Source organism: Entelurus aequoreus, linkage group LG10 (genome assembly GCF_033978785.1).
Source record: "Entelurus aequoreus isolate RoL-2023_Sb linkage group LG10, RoL_Eaeq_v1.1, whole genome shotgun sequence".
NCBI classification, from domain to species: Eukaryota; Metazoa; Chordata; class Actinopteri; order Syngnathiformes; family Syngnathidae; genus Entelurus; species Entelurus aequoreus.
Window position 1 is genome coordinate 10446221 of NC_084740.1, and position 16892 is coordinate 10463112.

Consider the following 16892-nt stretch of genomic DNA (forward strand, 5'->3'; position numbering starts at 1 on the left):
TTCTCCTGAGAAACACAGCAGGCCTAAATGGGCCATTGTTCTTTAAAGGCAGGAAAATCCATTTTAGTTTGTGAGAATTACAGTCATGCTAGAAATAGAAATTTAGGGCCAAATTACACCCGATTACAACTAAGCAACCATTTTTTGTTTATGTAACCTTTGCTAAGTCTTTGAATAATTGCAATGAAATGGCCTGTAAACACATTGTGATTAGTTTTTATCACTTACTTGATGGATTGTTCGTCTATTATTATGGTGCCTTTTATGTACATTTACATCACTATATTCCTCTTGTTTAATTCCAGTTAACAGCTTTTATCTGGTCATGTAATGTGTTTGTGCGCACTGTTGTTTCAGGGAAGAATGGATGCGATCGATTCAGGCGGTGGCAAACAGCCTGAAGAGTCAGCAGCAGGACGTGGAGCCAATGGAGATCAAATTCGGCTCGCCGAGCGACATCAGCGGCACAGAGGAGATGGAGATCGCCATTTCCAAATCCCGCTCCAAAGTGGTCAGCTCGCATGTTTTAAATTTAAAGCCTCTTGAATCACACCAAAGGGATTATTTGGGGGAAAGACTTGAGGGCCTAGATTTGTTTTGGTCATTGTGGTTTCTTTGTTGTCCCTTCAGCAGACCATGAGTGATTTCGACTACCTGAAGCTGCTGGGCAAAGGCACGTTCGGCAAAGTGATCTTGGTGAAAGAGAAGGCCACTGGCATGTACTACGCCATGAAAATCCTCCGCAAAGAAGTCATCATTGCTAAAGTTAGTGCTTGTCATGTTAAAATGTATTTTAAAGGGCAGATGCACACTGAATGTATACTGTATGCCCCTCACAGTTATACTTTAAATGAACATTTAAAATGTTTTCTCTATCTTCAATTTTGGAAAATTACTACCGTATTTTCTCAAATAGTGGCTGTTAATTGTCTGCTGCGTCCTCCACTTGAATCATTAGAAATACTAATCGACCCTACTCTGAAAAAAGCCAAACATAAAACTAATTACACACATTACAAGATATATTGTCTCGTATAATACATGTTGTATTGTCATAAAAATTGTTTCAATTAATTATTTGTAAAAATTATTAAAAAATAATTATTACAAAAATATTTTTGTAAATAAAGCTGTGATGCGTTTTTTAAATTACAGCGCTGCGCAACCATAAAATGATCACAATACCTAAATATTACATGGTATTATAAATGTGCCTGTTATGACATTACATATGTACTTACATCATGTATATAAAACCTTAATGAAGGTGTTTGGCTGTTTTTTAAGGGCTTTATAGGCAGAATAGAGCGACTCCCATAGTCTCCATTGTAAGCAGACTTTTGATCGCATTTATTTAATATTTAGAATGCACGAAAAAGTGAGAACAATCCAGATGATGTCTGATGGGATCCCTTTTGGGTTCAACGTCCACACGTAGATAATTGAATTTGCTTTTTGATAGGTTTGTTCTACATTTTATTGTATTATTGTGTCATAACATGTGTTTGCTTTAGGATGAGGTAGCGCACACGGTGACCGAAAGCAGAGTCCTCCAAAATACGCGGCACCCCTTTCTCACAGTAAGTGCCTAATTTTTTCACTACAAAATCCATTGATCATTTGTAATCTAGATAATGCAGTCACTCGATTTGTTTTGTTTGTTTTACTCTCACACAGACACTAAAGTATGCTTTTCAAACAAATGACCGGCTGTGCTTCGTAATGGAGTATGCAAATGGAGGAGAAGTAAGTCCTTCTCTTTCTCATCTGACCCGTCACTCGTGTTTGTTCATGAAACACAACATAGCACAATCAGCAAGCCTTTATTGTTGTAGCATAGTGTAAGCTAAGAAATGACAACACAAAAACACACAGGACCGCAATGAAGTAAAGTTTGGCTATTTAACAGTAGTACATGCAACGCCATCCTTAATGTAAGATAAATTAAATAAACTCTTGTTTTGCTCTATACACTTTAGCTACACCCACAAAAATAAACATGTAGGTAAACTAACACCTCAGTGACAGTGTGAATCAAAAGTAGACATTAGGGCTGGCCGATATATCAAGTTTGTAAGATATATTGATATTTTTTTAAACAAGATATGAAGTAAGAAAATATCGTAATATCGATATAATTTATTTCATGTTAGAACGACCAAACACAGCTTATTTGTTGTGTTCCTTGTTCTCCCCCGCTTCGCACTCCTCCTCCCCTTCCTCCTTCCAAGACGTGCTTGCCCGTATAAGAACATCCATGATTGGTTAGTTTACTATGATGAGTCACGATTGGTTGACATTAGGGCAAAACATTAAGGACAGGCCAATCAGACATCCCAAATGACAACGAGAGTCGTAGAAGAGAAAAGGGAATATTCAAGCGGGCGATTTTTATATTAAAAAAACTAGTGGAAGATGGCAGAGGGATTCTCTTCTTTAGATTTTGCTTTTAGCTATGTAGACGACGTCCAGGAAACCCACAATGCGTCTACTTGGCCACATTTGGACAAATGTATGCGTCTGGATAAAACATTCATTTGAGTTGTTTACCATGTAAGCCCAAATCAAAACTGTTCTCAAATTGCCAAGCTGGGCATATTTCGCATGAGAAATGCTGCCAAAAATGTATGCAGAAGTGAGGACGATCATTGCCGAACAATTAAGTAAAGTCACTTACTTGGCGCTGACCAGAACCGTATGTCTGTGACAGTCCATTACATAATCGACTGGGAACTAAAAAGTGCCTGCCTGCAAATATATTTTTTATCTGAGTTTGATACATTTTGTATTATTTGTAAAGCTGTTATTTATTTTACTAATATTTTCTATTTTATTTATGTTATGTAATTCTGTGCTACTTAAACAGTTTTTTTCTGTGCTGTTAATACCCATCTTTACTAACTGGGTTAATAAACGTGCCACTGAATGTTTACAGTACAGTTGTCATTCAGTTCAATTTCAGTGAATCTCGCTCAAAAATGTATATCTTTATATGTATACTCTCACCGGAAAATATATCGAGATGTATAGCGAATATCGAGTTTAAGTAAAAATATATGGAGATATACTTTTTTGTCCATATCGCCCAGCCCTACTAGACATTACTTGCCTTTTGTAAAGGGAAAAAAATCATACCATGCCTGTAATCAGTCGTAAACTGGTGTCCTTATTAAAACAAGTGCAATATATCAGGGTTCTATAATCTATTCATTTCCTTTTCAATTAAATAAAAATACAATTTTGGTTATGTTTTTTTCTCATGTATTCTAGCCCACACAATATCATTGTTTTTACACTAACATATTGTAATATTGCTTCGGTTTTTGAATGGTCTCTCTAGTTTAGCCACAAAATCATGCTAAAATTGTGATTTTTAAAGATTTTACATGTTTTCTTTTAATCTTGCAGTGGCAACTAACCATCCTATGCCGCTAGGAATGCAACGGTTATTGATTTTGACTGTACAAAATATAGTAATAATCACTGTACAAATATAGTAATAATCAGTATTATCACGATTATTATGCATTGATTCATTTTACAACAAAACATGAATGAAATCACATTCCTTTGGGATTTTGATGTGATGAATATTACTGTAGAAAATAACAGTAATAAAACAGTACATAAGAACAGTACAAAATCATAAATATAAATAAAGTATTATTAATAATAAATAAAGGAATGCAATAATAATTGTATAACAAGGTTAAGATTAACTCCCCAGAGGAAACTTAAGTGTTATTGTCCTCAACTGCCACTAATGCGTATTTATTCGTTATTAATCATCTATATTATGCTCTGATAATAATAACTAAAATGCACATAGTTAGATAAAATGGTATATATTTTAACTGTTTACCACCCACCAAGGAATCTCTGCTCATATTTACACACATCTTTGGAAGTACCAAGGACTAGAGTTAAAAAATGGGGTGATCGTTCTTTTTCGGAACTCCCTTCCACCTGAGTTGCGAGCCATCACGGAGCTAAAAGCTTTTGAATCTTAACTAAAAACATATTTGTTTAAACTGGCTTTTAACAAACAATTACCATAAGTGTTTTTAAATACAAATGTTTTTTTGTTTTGTTTTTTTACTGTTTTAATATGCTTACTTTTACTTGTTTTTAAGTTTTTGTCCTGTAATGCACTTTGTGCACCATTGTGATGTTGTAAGGTGCTATACAAATAAACCTTGATTGATTGATTGATTGATAAAATGGTATAGTTCAAGCTCCTAATGCTATATTAGTGTTTTTCACTTGCTATGTTAGTGTTTTTCCCTTGCTATATTAACTTACAATGCCTATAGTTTATTCAATACAGTCAGGAAAACGCAATCTCTGACATTAAATGGTCACTCAATGAATACCTGTCGCTGTTTGTTTACACTGAACTGACAACGCTAAGCTACTGATTGTGTGTTTAGATTTTACAAAACTCTTCATTAAGTAACTTGCCGCTAGCATAATTTAACTCAGTTATTATGTATGGCCTTTACTTTGGCGTGTAAAGCTGCACCATATTGGACGTAGACGTTTTAGCTGCAACTCTCTTATGGCAGGATTTGCAAATGGGTGAGCCAATGTCTTCAATAGCTGTGTTTCCATTACCCTTAGAAATACGCAAAACCTTAATATCGCAGTAAAAAACTGGTGATGGAAACACACATATTGCGAAAAACCTCTCAAATATCGCAAAAACATTTTTGCGCTCCAATGGGGTGGTTTTTGAGAAGTTTCGAAATTTAAGTTTTTTGCAAAAGCACAATACTTTTTCCACATTTAGAGGGCCCCTAAACACCGAACCGACGGGGTGCCTATGCAGGACAACCAGGGCAGGCGGTTCGTCTCGGTCTTGCTTCCGATTGCGGCACAGCCACACCGGGCCATCTCACGGGTGCTTTCCCGCAATAGAGGCCGACCCGCAGTCTCGGAGAGACCCACATGTCCGAACAATGTTAACGGGGCCGTAAGTCTCCAATCAATCAGCTGGGGGGTAGGCCAGCTCAGCGACATCGCAGCACTGGGCCGTCCCACGAGTCGCTTCCTACCAATAGAGGCCAAACCGCAGGCTCCGAGAGACCCACGTGCCCGGCCAAGTGTCAAGGGGGCTGTAAGGAAGTTGCCTTTGAGCGATCACCCGCTGCCTTCTTCTTCTATTGACATCATGGAGCACTGGCTGCAATATCTTCCTCAAAGTGGAGTCTCGTGGGATGAGGTTTTACGAGAATTATGGCTCATGACGCAAAACACCCTTTAATGGAAACGCCTACAAGTTGCAAATTTACTTTATCAAAATTTTAGAAATATCGTTTCTTTTGCGAAAAACAGCAATGGAGACGCAGCTGATGACTCCATGGTCATTTTTTAAGTACTTAAAATGTTCTCACACTGGCAACATTAGCTTTTTTGGGGTGGGAACAGTTCACTGCTTTGTCTTGCTGCGATTTTTTAGCTAATGTAGCATTTATAAAAATGGGACCAATTACCTCCCTGCTGGGCACTCAGCATCAAGGGTTGGAATTGGGGGTTAAATCACCAAAAATGATTCCCGGGCACGGCACTGCTGCTGCCCACTGCTCCCCTCACCTCCCAGGGGGTGAACAAGAGGATGGGTCAAATGCAGAGGACAAATTTCACCACGCCTAGTGTGTGTGTGACAATCATTGGTAATTTAACTTTAATTTAACTAGTGCATGCACCACTGGTGTAACTTTGTTTTCATTCCAGGTTGTACCGAAAATAACGTACCAGTATAATGCCTGTTTATACCGTAAGGAGGACTGAAACATACGATATGGTGGAGCATTTGCAATTAGATAACTGTAAAGTTTTTAAGCACGGTTAATAATAATAAAAAAAGTTAATCCTTGCATCCCTACTTCCTCTGCAGTGCATAACATTTTTTTCATTGACTGGCCACATAAAGTCCACAACAACAAAAGACTGACTTCGATGCAAAATAGAAAAAATAGAATGATTTATTTGGACGTGAATGACGTGTGACAAACATTTTTAATAATAAATATGTTCAGACCATTCTATCTTTGGCTGACCCGCTGCTATCTACACAAGTTAACACAGCAATGTTATGCTAGTGACAATTTTAAAGGAGGACAAACTAATCGAGCACAGATATATCGATATTCAGAATGAAGACCTATTATAATAAAGTGAAATAAAATTAAACAATTTGCAAAATTCATGGGTACATAAACTATTACTGGTTAATTCAAATAATCTAAATGAAACAGTATGTAAACACATTCAATGTAACCATCATTTTCATATGTCTGGAAGAAATCTGATGTTATGGCTTCATTCATTTGCAGCTATTTTTTCACTTATCCCGGGACCGAGTATTCACAGAAGACAGAGCACGATTCTATGGTGCAGAAATAGTCTCAGCACTGGAGTACCTCCACTCGTGCAACGTCGTTTACAGGGATTTAAAGGTAAGGGCGAAAAATAAATGATATGTTGTTTGATTCCTTTTAAAATAGTACAGTGCTGCAAGGCTTTTGACAAATTCCATGATGTTGTCCTCACTACATTGTGATGTCATTAACTGTCATTTACCTCTTTCTTGGTGCAGCTGGAGAACCTCATGTTGGACAAGGACGGCCACATAAAGATAACAGACTTTGGTCTGTGCAAAGAAGGCATCACAGACGGGGCCACCATGAAAACCTTTTGCGGGACTCCCGAGTACCTGGCACCCGAGGTAAGCAACACTTGAGGCGTGTTATCTGTAAAAGAAAAACTTAAGACATGTTCCCATCACTCTGTTCTGCCAGGTACTGGAGGACAACGACTACGGCCGTGCGGTAGACTGGTGGGGCCTGGGCGTGGTTATGTACGAGATGATGTGCGGCCGCTTGCCCTTCTACAACCAGGACCACGAGCGACTCTTTGAGCTCATCCTTATGGAGGAGATCCGCTTCCCTAAGAACCTGGCTCCCGAAGCCAAGGCGCTGCTGGCTGGCCTGCTCAAAAAGGATCCCAAACTGAGGTTTGTCCCTTGACCCTTGAACTCTGGTAAAATCATTAAAAGAAATTGCCGACTGCAGTTTCGGAAAAGTGTTTAAAATTAGTGACAGACTAATCCTTAGGATTCCTGATAAATGAGCACAGTGTACCCTCGGCGATCATACCATTTCTCATACAATACATTACAAATAGAAATAATCTGTAAACTGTGTCCATCCTAAATCCTGTATTAACTCTACAGGTAGTGTTTTCAGAAACATGTGAACCTTCTTCATGGTTATGTTGTTAACCACTATGTTAAAGGGGAACTGCACTTTTTTTAATATTTTGCCTATCGTTCACAATCATTATGACATGACGACAGATGGATTGTTTTTAAATTTTTAATAAATTCGATCAAAAGTCCCCTTACAATAGAGCCTATGGGAGCCATTCAATTTTGCCTATAGAGCCCCTAAAAACATCCAAACACCTCCGATGATGTAAGTATATATTTAATGTACTAGTAAGGAGCACATTTATAATAACGTTTAATATTTACATAGTTTGATCATTTCAAGCATATGCGGCGCATTAATTTCCCCTTTAAAGACAAAATTGACAGCACATGTGGTCATTCTGGACAAATGGACATTATTGAGACACCGCTGGAGTCTGACTACTATGTGAGTTATCTTTTTTGGTGCATTCTTTGGTATAAGTCAGCCAGTCCCTCTTTTGGAGTAAGCAGACCTTCCAACATGTACACTTTTTTCATACTCTGCACTGCATTTTGACATTTGAGTTTGCCTGCACGCTTCACTGCCATACGGGTGCGCATTTTTGTTTTGTTTTGCATTTTACCCGCTTCAATTTCAAGTTCAGACTCTAAAGCATGGATTATGCTCCTGTGTCGAGGCACCAGCGTACACTATGCCGGCTTGCTCCTACTCCACTTGCAAAAAAACCTCGCTAATCGTAAAAGCTACCATTGGTCTGCCTTTTTACATTATTTCCTATAGACTTATTCACAAATGCCTTCTCTGATTTATGGTCAACCTTTGCAATGTACTGTAAGAGAGTGTGGAAACACATTAATTACTTGCAGCTCTGACTTGACGCCAGGTGGAGTGCTCATTAGAATTCTTCACGGTCGGCAGGTTTGAATAAATAAGACTTTAATAACCCAAATAAAAAGGAAAACATTTGGCCAAAATTTCATCCCTTGGTGCACTGTGTTCTGTGTAAAGTAAAGCTAGTTTTGACAGAGTTTGAGCCAAATTTGACGGCAGTGGCTACAGTGGGTAATTATCTATAAAAAAACATTTGACAATGTGTCAGTTTTGTAATATGAACATTATTTTCACTTGGTGTGTACTAGGGTTGTCCCGATCCGATATTTGGATCGGATCGGCCGCCGATATTTGCCAAAAAATGCGTATCGGCAAGGCTTGGTAAAATGCAGATCCAGTTTTTTTTAAAATTCCGGTCCGTGTTTTCCAACGCACCGATTTAAATAATACATTCCCCTTTTCTGCTGCTCCCTAAGTTCTGTTCCGCATTTTCCAGCACATCCACAGGTCTGTGTCCTAACTGTTAAGACGGCCATGTGAATTAAAAGTTACCGGTAAAAATGTCAGCTGTCTCTGTGCGATATAGAAAATGACTATATTGTGATATTCGAGTATACGTTCTCACGCAGTTGCTTTTAGCTGCTGGCATTACACGACAGGCTCTTCTCACTCTTTCCTGTGTCTCCTTCTCACAGACAGACAAGCGCACTTTCTTACACACGTCACATACTGTCACGTCATACGTCACATACGTATACGCCCTCTCCCAGCAGAGAGGTAGCAGCATGGGTAACGTTAGCTGTGATGCTACCGCAGCCGTGCGAGTGGTAATACGAATGAAGGAAGAATTAATGAATTCCCCCAAAAAACAGCAGGGGGTCTATCGTCTGGCGGTGCTTTGGCTTCAAGTGGGAATATGTCGAACAGACAACCGTAATTTGTCAAGTGTGGAGCACTATAGCGTTGCTATAAAAAGTAGCATTACTGCTAATATGTAGCATCATTTGAAAAGTCCCCTGCTAGAGAATAAAGAGTGTTTGAAACTCCGCACGTCAACATCTACATTCGGTGCCACACGCCCACACCATTAAAATGCTGAGGCAAACATTTCCAGATCAACGCCGTATGAAAAAAATAGTGATTTTTTTAGTTGTGATTTCCTTCTCTGCATGAAAGTTTAAAAGTAGCATATATTAATGCAGTATGAAGAAGAATGTTTTAATGTAGACACATAGAATCATCATACTGCTGTGATTATATGCATCAAGTGTTAATTCAAGGCTAAGGCAAAATATCCACATATATATTGTGTATCGCGATATGGCCTTAAAATATCGCGATATTTAAAAAAAAGGCCATACCGCCCAGCTCTAGTTCAATGATGCCATTTCTGTTTGTCATGTATAATTTTGTCTATTTTGTGTTTATCTTTGAATAAACAGGTCAGTTTCTTGTTACCAACCTTTGTGTATTATTCAAACTCACCTAATTCAGCTGGCTAGTTGTTATCAAGAGTACTAAAACCCTTTTCAACATGAATCCGACAACTAAGTAGGCTAAATAACTTTAAACTTTAGGATATTTTTGCACCGATACTGGCCTATCCAGTATCAGTGCAAAAATATCGGTATCGGATCGGAAGTGCAAAAACCTGGATCAGGACATCCCTAGTGTGTACCACACAGACACTGGCTGAAGATGCAGCAGTCCAACTTCAACACCTTTGCCGCACTGCAGCTCATTAATAGAACTTAATTTGTTTTCCCAGACCGTCTCTCTCATCTCGCCCTCAGCCATTTACGCAGTAAACCACATTATTTAAGCTGTGTTCCTCTTTGACTTGTTTTGTTAGTGCGGGGTAATGGCTGTAAACAAGCCCTTCATTGATTGTTGTTTTTGGTTGTTCTTAGGTAACTGAACTAGTGTCAGGGTTTTCACAGGGAGGTCTGCCTGCAGGCTCACAAATGTGCAAAGAAATTAGTAATGAATGTGTCTCAAATGGCCATAACAAAGGAACAACCTCATTTGAAGTGTTATGTTTACACAGGCTGTGAGATCTGTGGCTGCTGGTGACTTGTTTTTGTGTGTGTGTGTGTGTGTGTGTGTGTGTGTGTGTGTGTGTGTGTGTGTGTGTGTGTGTGTGTGTGTGTGTGTGTGTGTGTGTGTGTGTGTGTGTGTGTGTGTGCGTGTGCGTGTGCGTGCGTGCGTGTGCTGTCATTCCAGGCTCGGAGGCGGACCCGATGATGCCAAAGAAGTAATGACACACAAGTTTTTCACCTCCATCAACTGGCAGGATGTCTTGGAGAAGAAGGTAACACATTAACGCCAAAGAAGGGCTCAACTCGACTTTTGAAGCGACATGTTCTGAATGTAACACACTTTTCTCCTCCTGCTGCACAGCTTGTACCACCTTTCAAACCCCAGGTAACCTCAGAGACGGACACGAGATACTTTGATGATGAGTTCACAGCACAAACCATAACAATAACCCCTCCAGACAAGTGTAAGTACAAACACATTGTATATATTTAACCCTTAAAAGTTCCTTGGAGCATTTTGTGCCTTTTACTTCTTTCTTTTAAAATATTCAGCTATTTTAATTGTGGCTGTGTTAACTAAATGCAGGTTACACATATCAGGAATTGTTTCTTAAATTTTCATTAAAACCTCTAAAGGCTTAGTGGCCACATGCGTGGACAGCACATTTTAGCTCTTATTTCCAAAATTGTGTACACTACTGAATTGGGGTCTTATGGCCCTTATGTGCCATCTGGTGGTGTCAGAAGAGTATAACATACAATGGAATTTGGAGAAAAAAAAGTGTAAATGTCACTAAGCATGAAGTACACGTTTGTGTACTTATGGACTAAGTACATCATATCAAAAGATGATTCTTAGTTTTTATTCTAATTAGGGTTCAATAAGCCCAAATAGCAAAGAGAAATATAAAAAAAAGCATGTAAACAAACAGCTTGGGCCTTAAGAGGTTAAACAAAGTAAAAGCCCAAAAAAACTACACTTTTGTTCTTTGTGTCCTGTTAAAAAAACATTAAAAATGCATTTTTATAGCAGATTTATAGTGATGTAACAGTATTGTAGATAGCGCAGTAGGCAGGGTACACCTTATAGCGCGGTAGGCAGGGTACACCTTAGACAAGTCGCCACCTTATAAACTGTCATCCAGAAAAGCTATTTGAAGCCAACAAAGCTAAACATCACTTTGTGAGGTTACATTAATAAAAGTTACATTGATAGTTAACTTTTCTAAGTTAAAAACATATCCACTGTAGAAGACACTACTTCTTATTAAAGTGAAAGTTGAAAGACACCAAAGTTATACTGGATGTTACATTGTCACTTTTAAAGCATCAACTGTAAGTTTTTGTTTTTGTTTTCTATTTGAAACAGTTGATGTTCCTGCACAATTATTTGCACTTAAAAAACACGTTTGTAATGAAAAATATGATAGAACATTTGAGCATTATCTTTGTGTATAATTACTGTAAGTGTGTTTATCCTGAACATTCCTGCCTCTTCATTTTACACACTATGGCACCTTTTTTTTTGGACATATACCACAATAATATCGTACCGTGCTGCCTTAATACCATGATATTACCTTACTGTGAGATTTTGATACTGTTACATCCCTACAGATTTGTTTAGCATAAACTAATGCAACCATCATGTTAGGATTTCAATTTGTCTGCTGCTCTTCAATTTGAGATTTTTACATTTGTCCACCAGGTGGTGGTACTTTTCCCCATTCAAAGCATGCAGCAACTCATGCTGCCTTTACTAAAATACAAGTGTGTCCAAAGATGTTTTATAGTGGTGTACAATAATTTTAAATTAGTGCTGTCAATTGATAATTTTTAAAATCAAATGATCATTTTTTTTAAAATTGGATAATCATGATTCAGTAAATTACTTGATAACAATTTAAATTACCCTAAAAAAATACCCCAACAATTTGTCACAAATGCTATTTTCTTGTCAGAATGACATACAGGAACATTTTTTAAATGTTTTACTTGAATGTCCATCATTTATTTGCTCAACCCGGGTAACAGTGATCTGAAGTCTTGTCAGGGTTTAGTTTGAAGGAACATTGCCAGCAAACACACAGTCGGAGTGTCCTCACTCATCTGTGCGTATGCATTCATCTGATCACCTACTATATTACAACCCACGCTGACTTTCAGGTAACCACCCACGATTAAGGTAAAGGAGCTTGTGCGCTCAAAAACAACTGTGATTGATCTGCAACTATTCATGATTAATGCAATATTTTTTTGTGATTAACCACACGAGTTAACTCACTATTTTGACAGGCCTAATATGAATATATTAAGGGGTGCATACATATTTTTTTTTTGTGATTTTTTTATAAAATACAGAGAAGTGTAGGCATGTTACCCTTTAAAAGGTTGACATCCCCCAAATTGGGCCAAAAGTAAAGATTGGAATTTTTTTGGCGCTGTGTCAGAAGTTTGAGGAGAGTTGCAATGTTGAAGGAGGACATTTTTTGTAAATATAAAAATTGTGACATAAAATAGTAATAAATAATTGTAAATGCAATGAAATGGCAAAATATTTAGTGTCAGTCTACCTTTGGCTCATAATTATCATTAACAGTATTACCATTCTCAACAGCAGAAAATGTTATTCTTCCTGCGTTCCAAAAAGAAAATACTTACATAGTAGAGGTAGTTTTATTAAACTGGCATATTTGATGTGGAAACAAATATTAACGTAATGTAATCTAATAACAAATGTTGTTGCCAATCACTAACCCATGTCTCCTTTTAAATGTATTTTATAGACTGTCAAAAATAACGAGTTAACTCATATGAATAATCATAAAATAGATATCTCATTAATCATATATAGTTGCAGATTGATCATGCAAATAACTTCAAGCGCAAATAACCCCATCCATTGTGGTTTATCTGACATATAAAACATGACAAATTGTGGGGGTGCACTATCCACTTTGGCTGTCAGACGGTAATAGTGTTGAATATCTTAAAATGTGTTTTGTGGCAATTACAACTTTGACCACAGCTTGAGTTGCTATGTAGTGGCACTTCCATTTTCAGCAGACTGCATTGCAAAATTATTAACCCCCCACCTTCCTTTCACGCGAGATCCACCCAGTAATGGGGCCATATGAATCCCTTCCCTACTGTACCTTAACCATTAACGCATGCATTAAGGGCAAAAATGAGTTGGCTGAAACTGTTAGCAAGTTTTAAGCAAATTAGTAAAATATTTACAAAAAAATGGTCCGGCATGACATTCTGACAATAAAATAGTATTTTTGTTCAAATATCGGGTATTTTTTAAGTTAATTTGAATCATGCAAGCAAATGATAACCTGTGATTAATCTTGATGTACAGCCGTGCTCATAAGTTTACATACCCTGGGAGAATTTATGATTTCATATGATTTCAATCATAAATTCTCTAAATTTGAGCACAACTGTAATCCAAATTCAAATGTGTGGTTAATCAGACTTTAAAAATATAATTTGACAGTTTTGAATACAATTATTCTGTTTTGTTTTTGTAATTTAAAGAATGAGTTATGTGAACGCACCAGCCTTTAACAGGCTAAAATCGCCCAAATTTTAATTTCATATTTGAAACGTGTATTTCACCCAAAATTTGTCAAAAAATATATATATTTAGTGTATATAAACTGGCAGACTATATTTAAGTTGATGTTGTTGGGCACAAATGAGTGAGGATACTTAAAGTTTTAGTTTTGCAGCATTTTTATATCTGAACTTATATTTTGCATAATGTGTTTTTGTTTTTCTTTCTTTCCAGATGACAGTTTAGACGTAGACGACTCGGATCAGCGTACGCACTTCCCACAGTTCTCCTACTCGGCCAGCATACGGGAATAGCGGCTCGGACTTTTGACCAAGCAGGCAGGCTACCGCACGACCCCAATCTCACGTACGCACTTGCACTGCTGAGGACAAAACGAATGACCCACACAAAAAACTGGCACAAGACACATTTTCATCCAGTCTTTCACATACACACACACACACACACACACACTAGCAAATGAGACCAGCAAGCAGAAAATCATTGTTCACAATGAACACGCAGGCTTGTGAGCGCCGGACCTCAGCAGGTTTTTGCGTGGACAGACGGGCAGCTTCTTGTCCGTACGTACATCCTATCAGGGGGGCGGCCTTAGGCGTCCCTGTAGGACCTCCGCTGCACTACACTGGGCACCACGTCAGAGCCTTGACACTTTGAAACCAGGTTATGCCAGCAAGTACCACCTCGTAGACACACACTCGCGTAGTCGACTGCATCTTAGCATACACAACTTGTTGATACAGTTTTTTAAAGAGAGAAAAAAAAAGTATAATCACAATTAGAAGAATGGAAGAGATATTGGGGATAATTGACCAATCTAGCTTCATCGATTGTTACGGTTTTAAATATAAAGCCATATTTCTGCATTTTTTTTTTGTTTTTTTGTTTTTTTCTTGTTTGTTTTTTTAAATAAGTGCTCTTTCTGGAACTTGCTGTTACAAATCAAATGCGTGTGTGTGGTGAGGTTGCCATTTCTGCGTATGCACTGCGTGTGTGTTCACGTCCGAATGAATGTGTGAGAGGACCCTACGAACAATTTTGTTTTGCAACCATCCATTTCGCGTCTGTTTTTCATCGACAAATTTTAATTTAACGCACACACACACAAAAAACAATGAATGCTGGAAGACGGGCAAAAGCGAGGACACTACAAAAGCAATGGCCTTCTAAAGGGAACAAGCCTGTTATTTATGGAAAAAAAGCAGCGAGCAACTCTTTGGCTTATCTTGCATGGCTTTTTAACTTGCATTGCTTTAAAAAAAAAGAAGTGAGACGCAGCAGGGAAAGACGCTTAGACTCATTGTGGCTGTGTTCTGCAAACAAGCACAGTGATGAGAAAGAGCAGCTTATATTTTAGTCTTTAATGCTGGAGTACATGCTGGCAAAAAATTTGCTAAAGGACAAATCATTTGTTTTTCATTCTTTTTTTTCTTCCCCGTCTCCTCTCTCCTTCCTATTTTGGTCCATATGTAATGTTTAAGTATACGTTCTAAAGAATACCTATTAAAAATGTTTTAAACTGCTTTCTTTTTTATTTTCATTTAAAGCAGGGGTTTTCAAAGTGTGAGGCGGGGCGAGAAGACTTAAAGGCAGGAGAGAGAGAAAACCCTGTTAAGCTAACTTGAGTTTAAAGTGGAAATTATTTGACTTTTAGTGACTAGTTTTTACAGCAAGCGAGTAAACAATCTGGGGTGAGCAAAAAAAGTCCACAAATGTATTTTCAGAAGGATGGGTGTCCAAGTGCGGCTAAGGGGTTATTTTTGGCCCACAGCTCGTTTTTTATATGCACATTCTGAAAATGCAATTAATTATTAATGAGATATATTATTACACTATTTTTCTATAAAGTGACACATAAAATGTTTTTAAAGAGTTTAGCATATATTGACTTACATTGGATTGCTTTTAGCATCTTCCATGTACAAAATGTATAAATCCCCCCACACATGCATTTATTTTTCGGTGTACGACGCTTTCTGGAAAAACTGCCACACTTTGAAAAACCCTGATTTAACTAGGGGTTGCCTTGCTCATCGTTACGCTTTACCTATGTATTTTGTGGCGATTCTTTAGATTATCCCCCACCTAATCATCACTCGACATCCTCATGAACTGTCTCTTTAATTTAACGCCATTTTTGTGTGAGTGGCAGCATGCGTGTATTGAGTGAAAGAGACAAAAAAAAAATCAGCAGCAATCAAATCGAATGGCTTTGACTCTCCAGTTGACACCTGCAGCACCTCGTCTCACTGACATCAGAACCACTGCACTGATGGACTCCACTGTGGATTTGCCTTCTACCACAACCGTAAGGGGGAGCTGCTGAACTTTTTTTTTTTTTTTTTTTTAAAGAATATATAAATAGATATTATTTTTTTGTGGTTGTGAAGCCATACAATGAACTTTGCTGCTGACCACGCTTTTCAGCAATGCTTCACGGCTGAACATGCAAGTATCCTGTAGGGCATACGCTGGCACAACAAGTGCCTTGTCACTATTGTGTAAATACCAAAAAAGTAATAAAAAAACATCTTAGTGGCGAATGCAGCATATGTAGAGTGGGAGACCTGTTTTTTTTTCTTTTGCAGCTTTATGTTGCTTATGTATTTGAATGTGATCATCAGTCACGAATGTCACCTGACGCTGGTCTAATGATTCTTTCCCCCCTTTTTTGGTTTGCTTGTTGAAGTTAGTTGAAGCTCAGAGAGCAATTCAAATTTTAAAAAATGAGCAATCTTTTTAGGGCATGACATTGTCCCATTGGACAGGATCAGCCCAACCCCCCTTTGCAAGACTTTACAATGTGCAACCTGCTACACAGTATGGTAGCTTATGACATTTGCAATGATGATGTGCCAGTAAACATTTTACTGAACAAACCTCTGTGTGTGTGTTTACATTTTACACCATATACTTTTTATTATATTGTTTTTGAATCTAAAAATGTTCCTATTGTTGCGTATTAACCCGTATTTTTTCCCATTGAAAAAAAAGGCTAAAAAAAAACGCTTTTTGTCTTACAGTCAAGGGTCTAAGCATGCCCACAAACAGGTGGTGCCAAAAGACTTATCTCTAAAAGGAGTCAAAGCTTCTCTTCCTGTCACACACATGCGCACACCAGTGACTTGGAGAGACCCAGCAGCGAAAAAAGGGTATAAAGGGTCTTGTACCGCAAAAAGTTATCCTTTTAAATTGTAATATGCCAGTTATTTTATGGCTTTTTGT

General features: G+C 37.9%; 1 protein-coding gene across 2 annotated transcripts in view; it reads left to right on the forward strand.

Annotated features, from left to right (window-relative positions):
- The window catches only part of akt2 (v-akt murine thymoma viral oncogene homolog 2), a 34717-nt gene extending 18171 nt beyond the window's left edge, over window positions 1–16546 (forward strand). The window contains exons 5-14 of one of the 2 annotated variants that reach the window (XM_062060028.1): window positions 358–511; window positions 631–765; window positions 1515–1580; window positions 1678–1746; window positions 6336–6458; window positions 6599–6727; window positions 6801–7015; window positions 10269–10356; window positions 10446–10548; window positions 13881–16546. In XM_062060028.1, the coding sequence (XP_061916012.1) occupies window positions 358–511; window positions 631–765; window positions 1515–1580; window positions 1678–1746; window positions 6336–6458; window positions 6599–6727; window positions 6801–7015; window positions 10269–10356; window positions 10446–10548; window positions 13881–13960 (1162 nt within the window). In that variant the 3' untranslated portion in view covers window positions 13961–16546. The remainder of the gene's footprint in view (window positions 1–357; window positions 512–630; window positions 766–1514; window positions 1581–1677; window positions 1747–6335; window positions 6459–6598; window positions 6728–6800; window positions 7016–10268; window positions 10357–10445; window positions 10549–13880) is intronic. The other variant, XM_062060029.1, reaches the window with a different exon arrangement.
- The last annotated feature ends 346 nt before the right edge of the window (window positions 16547–16892 follow it).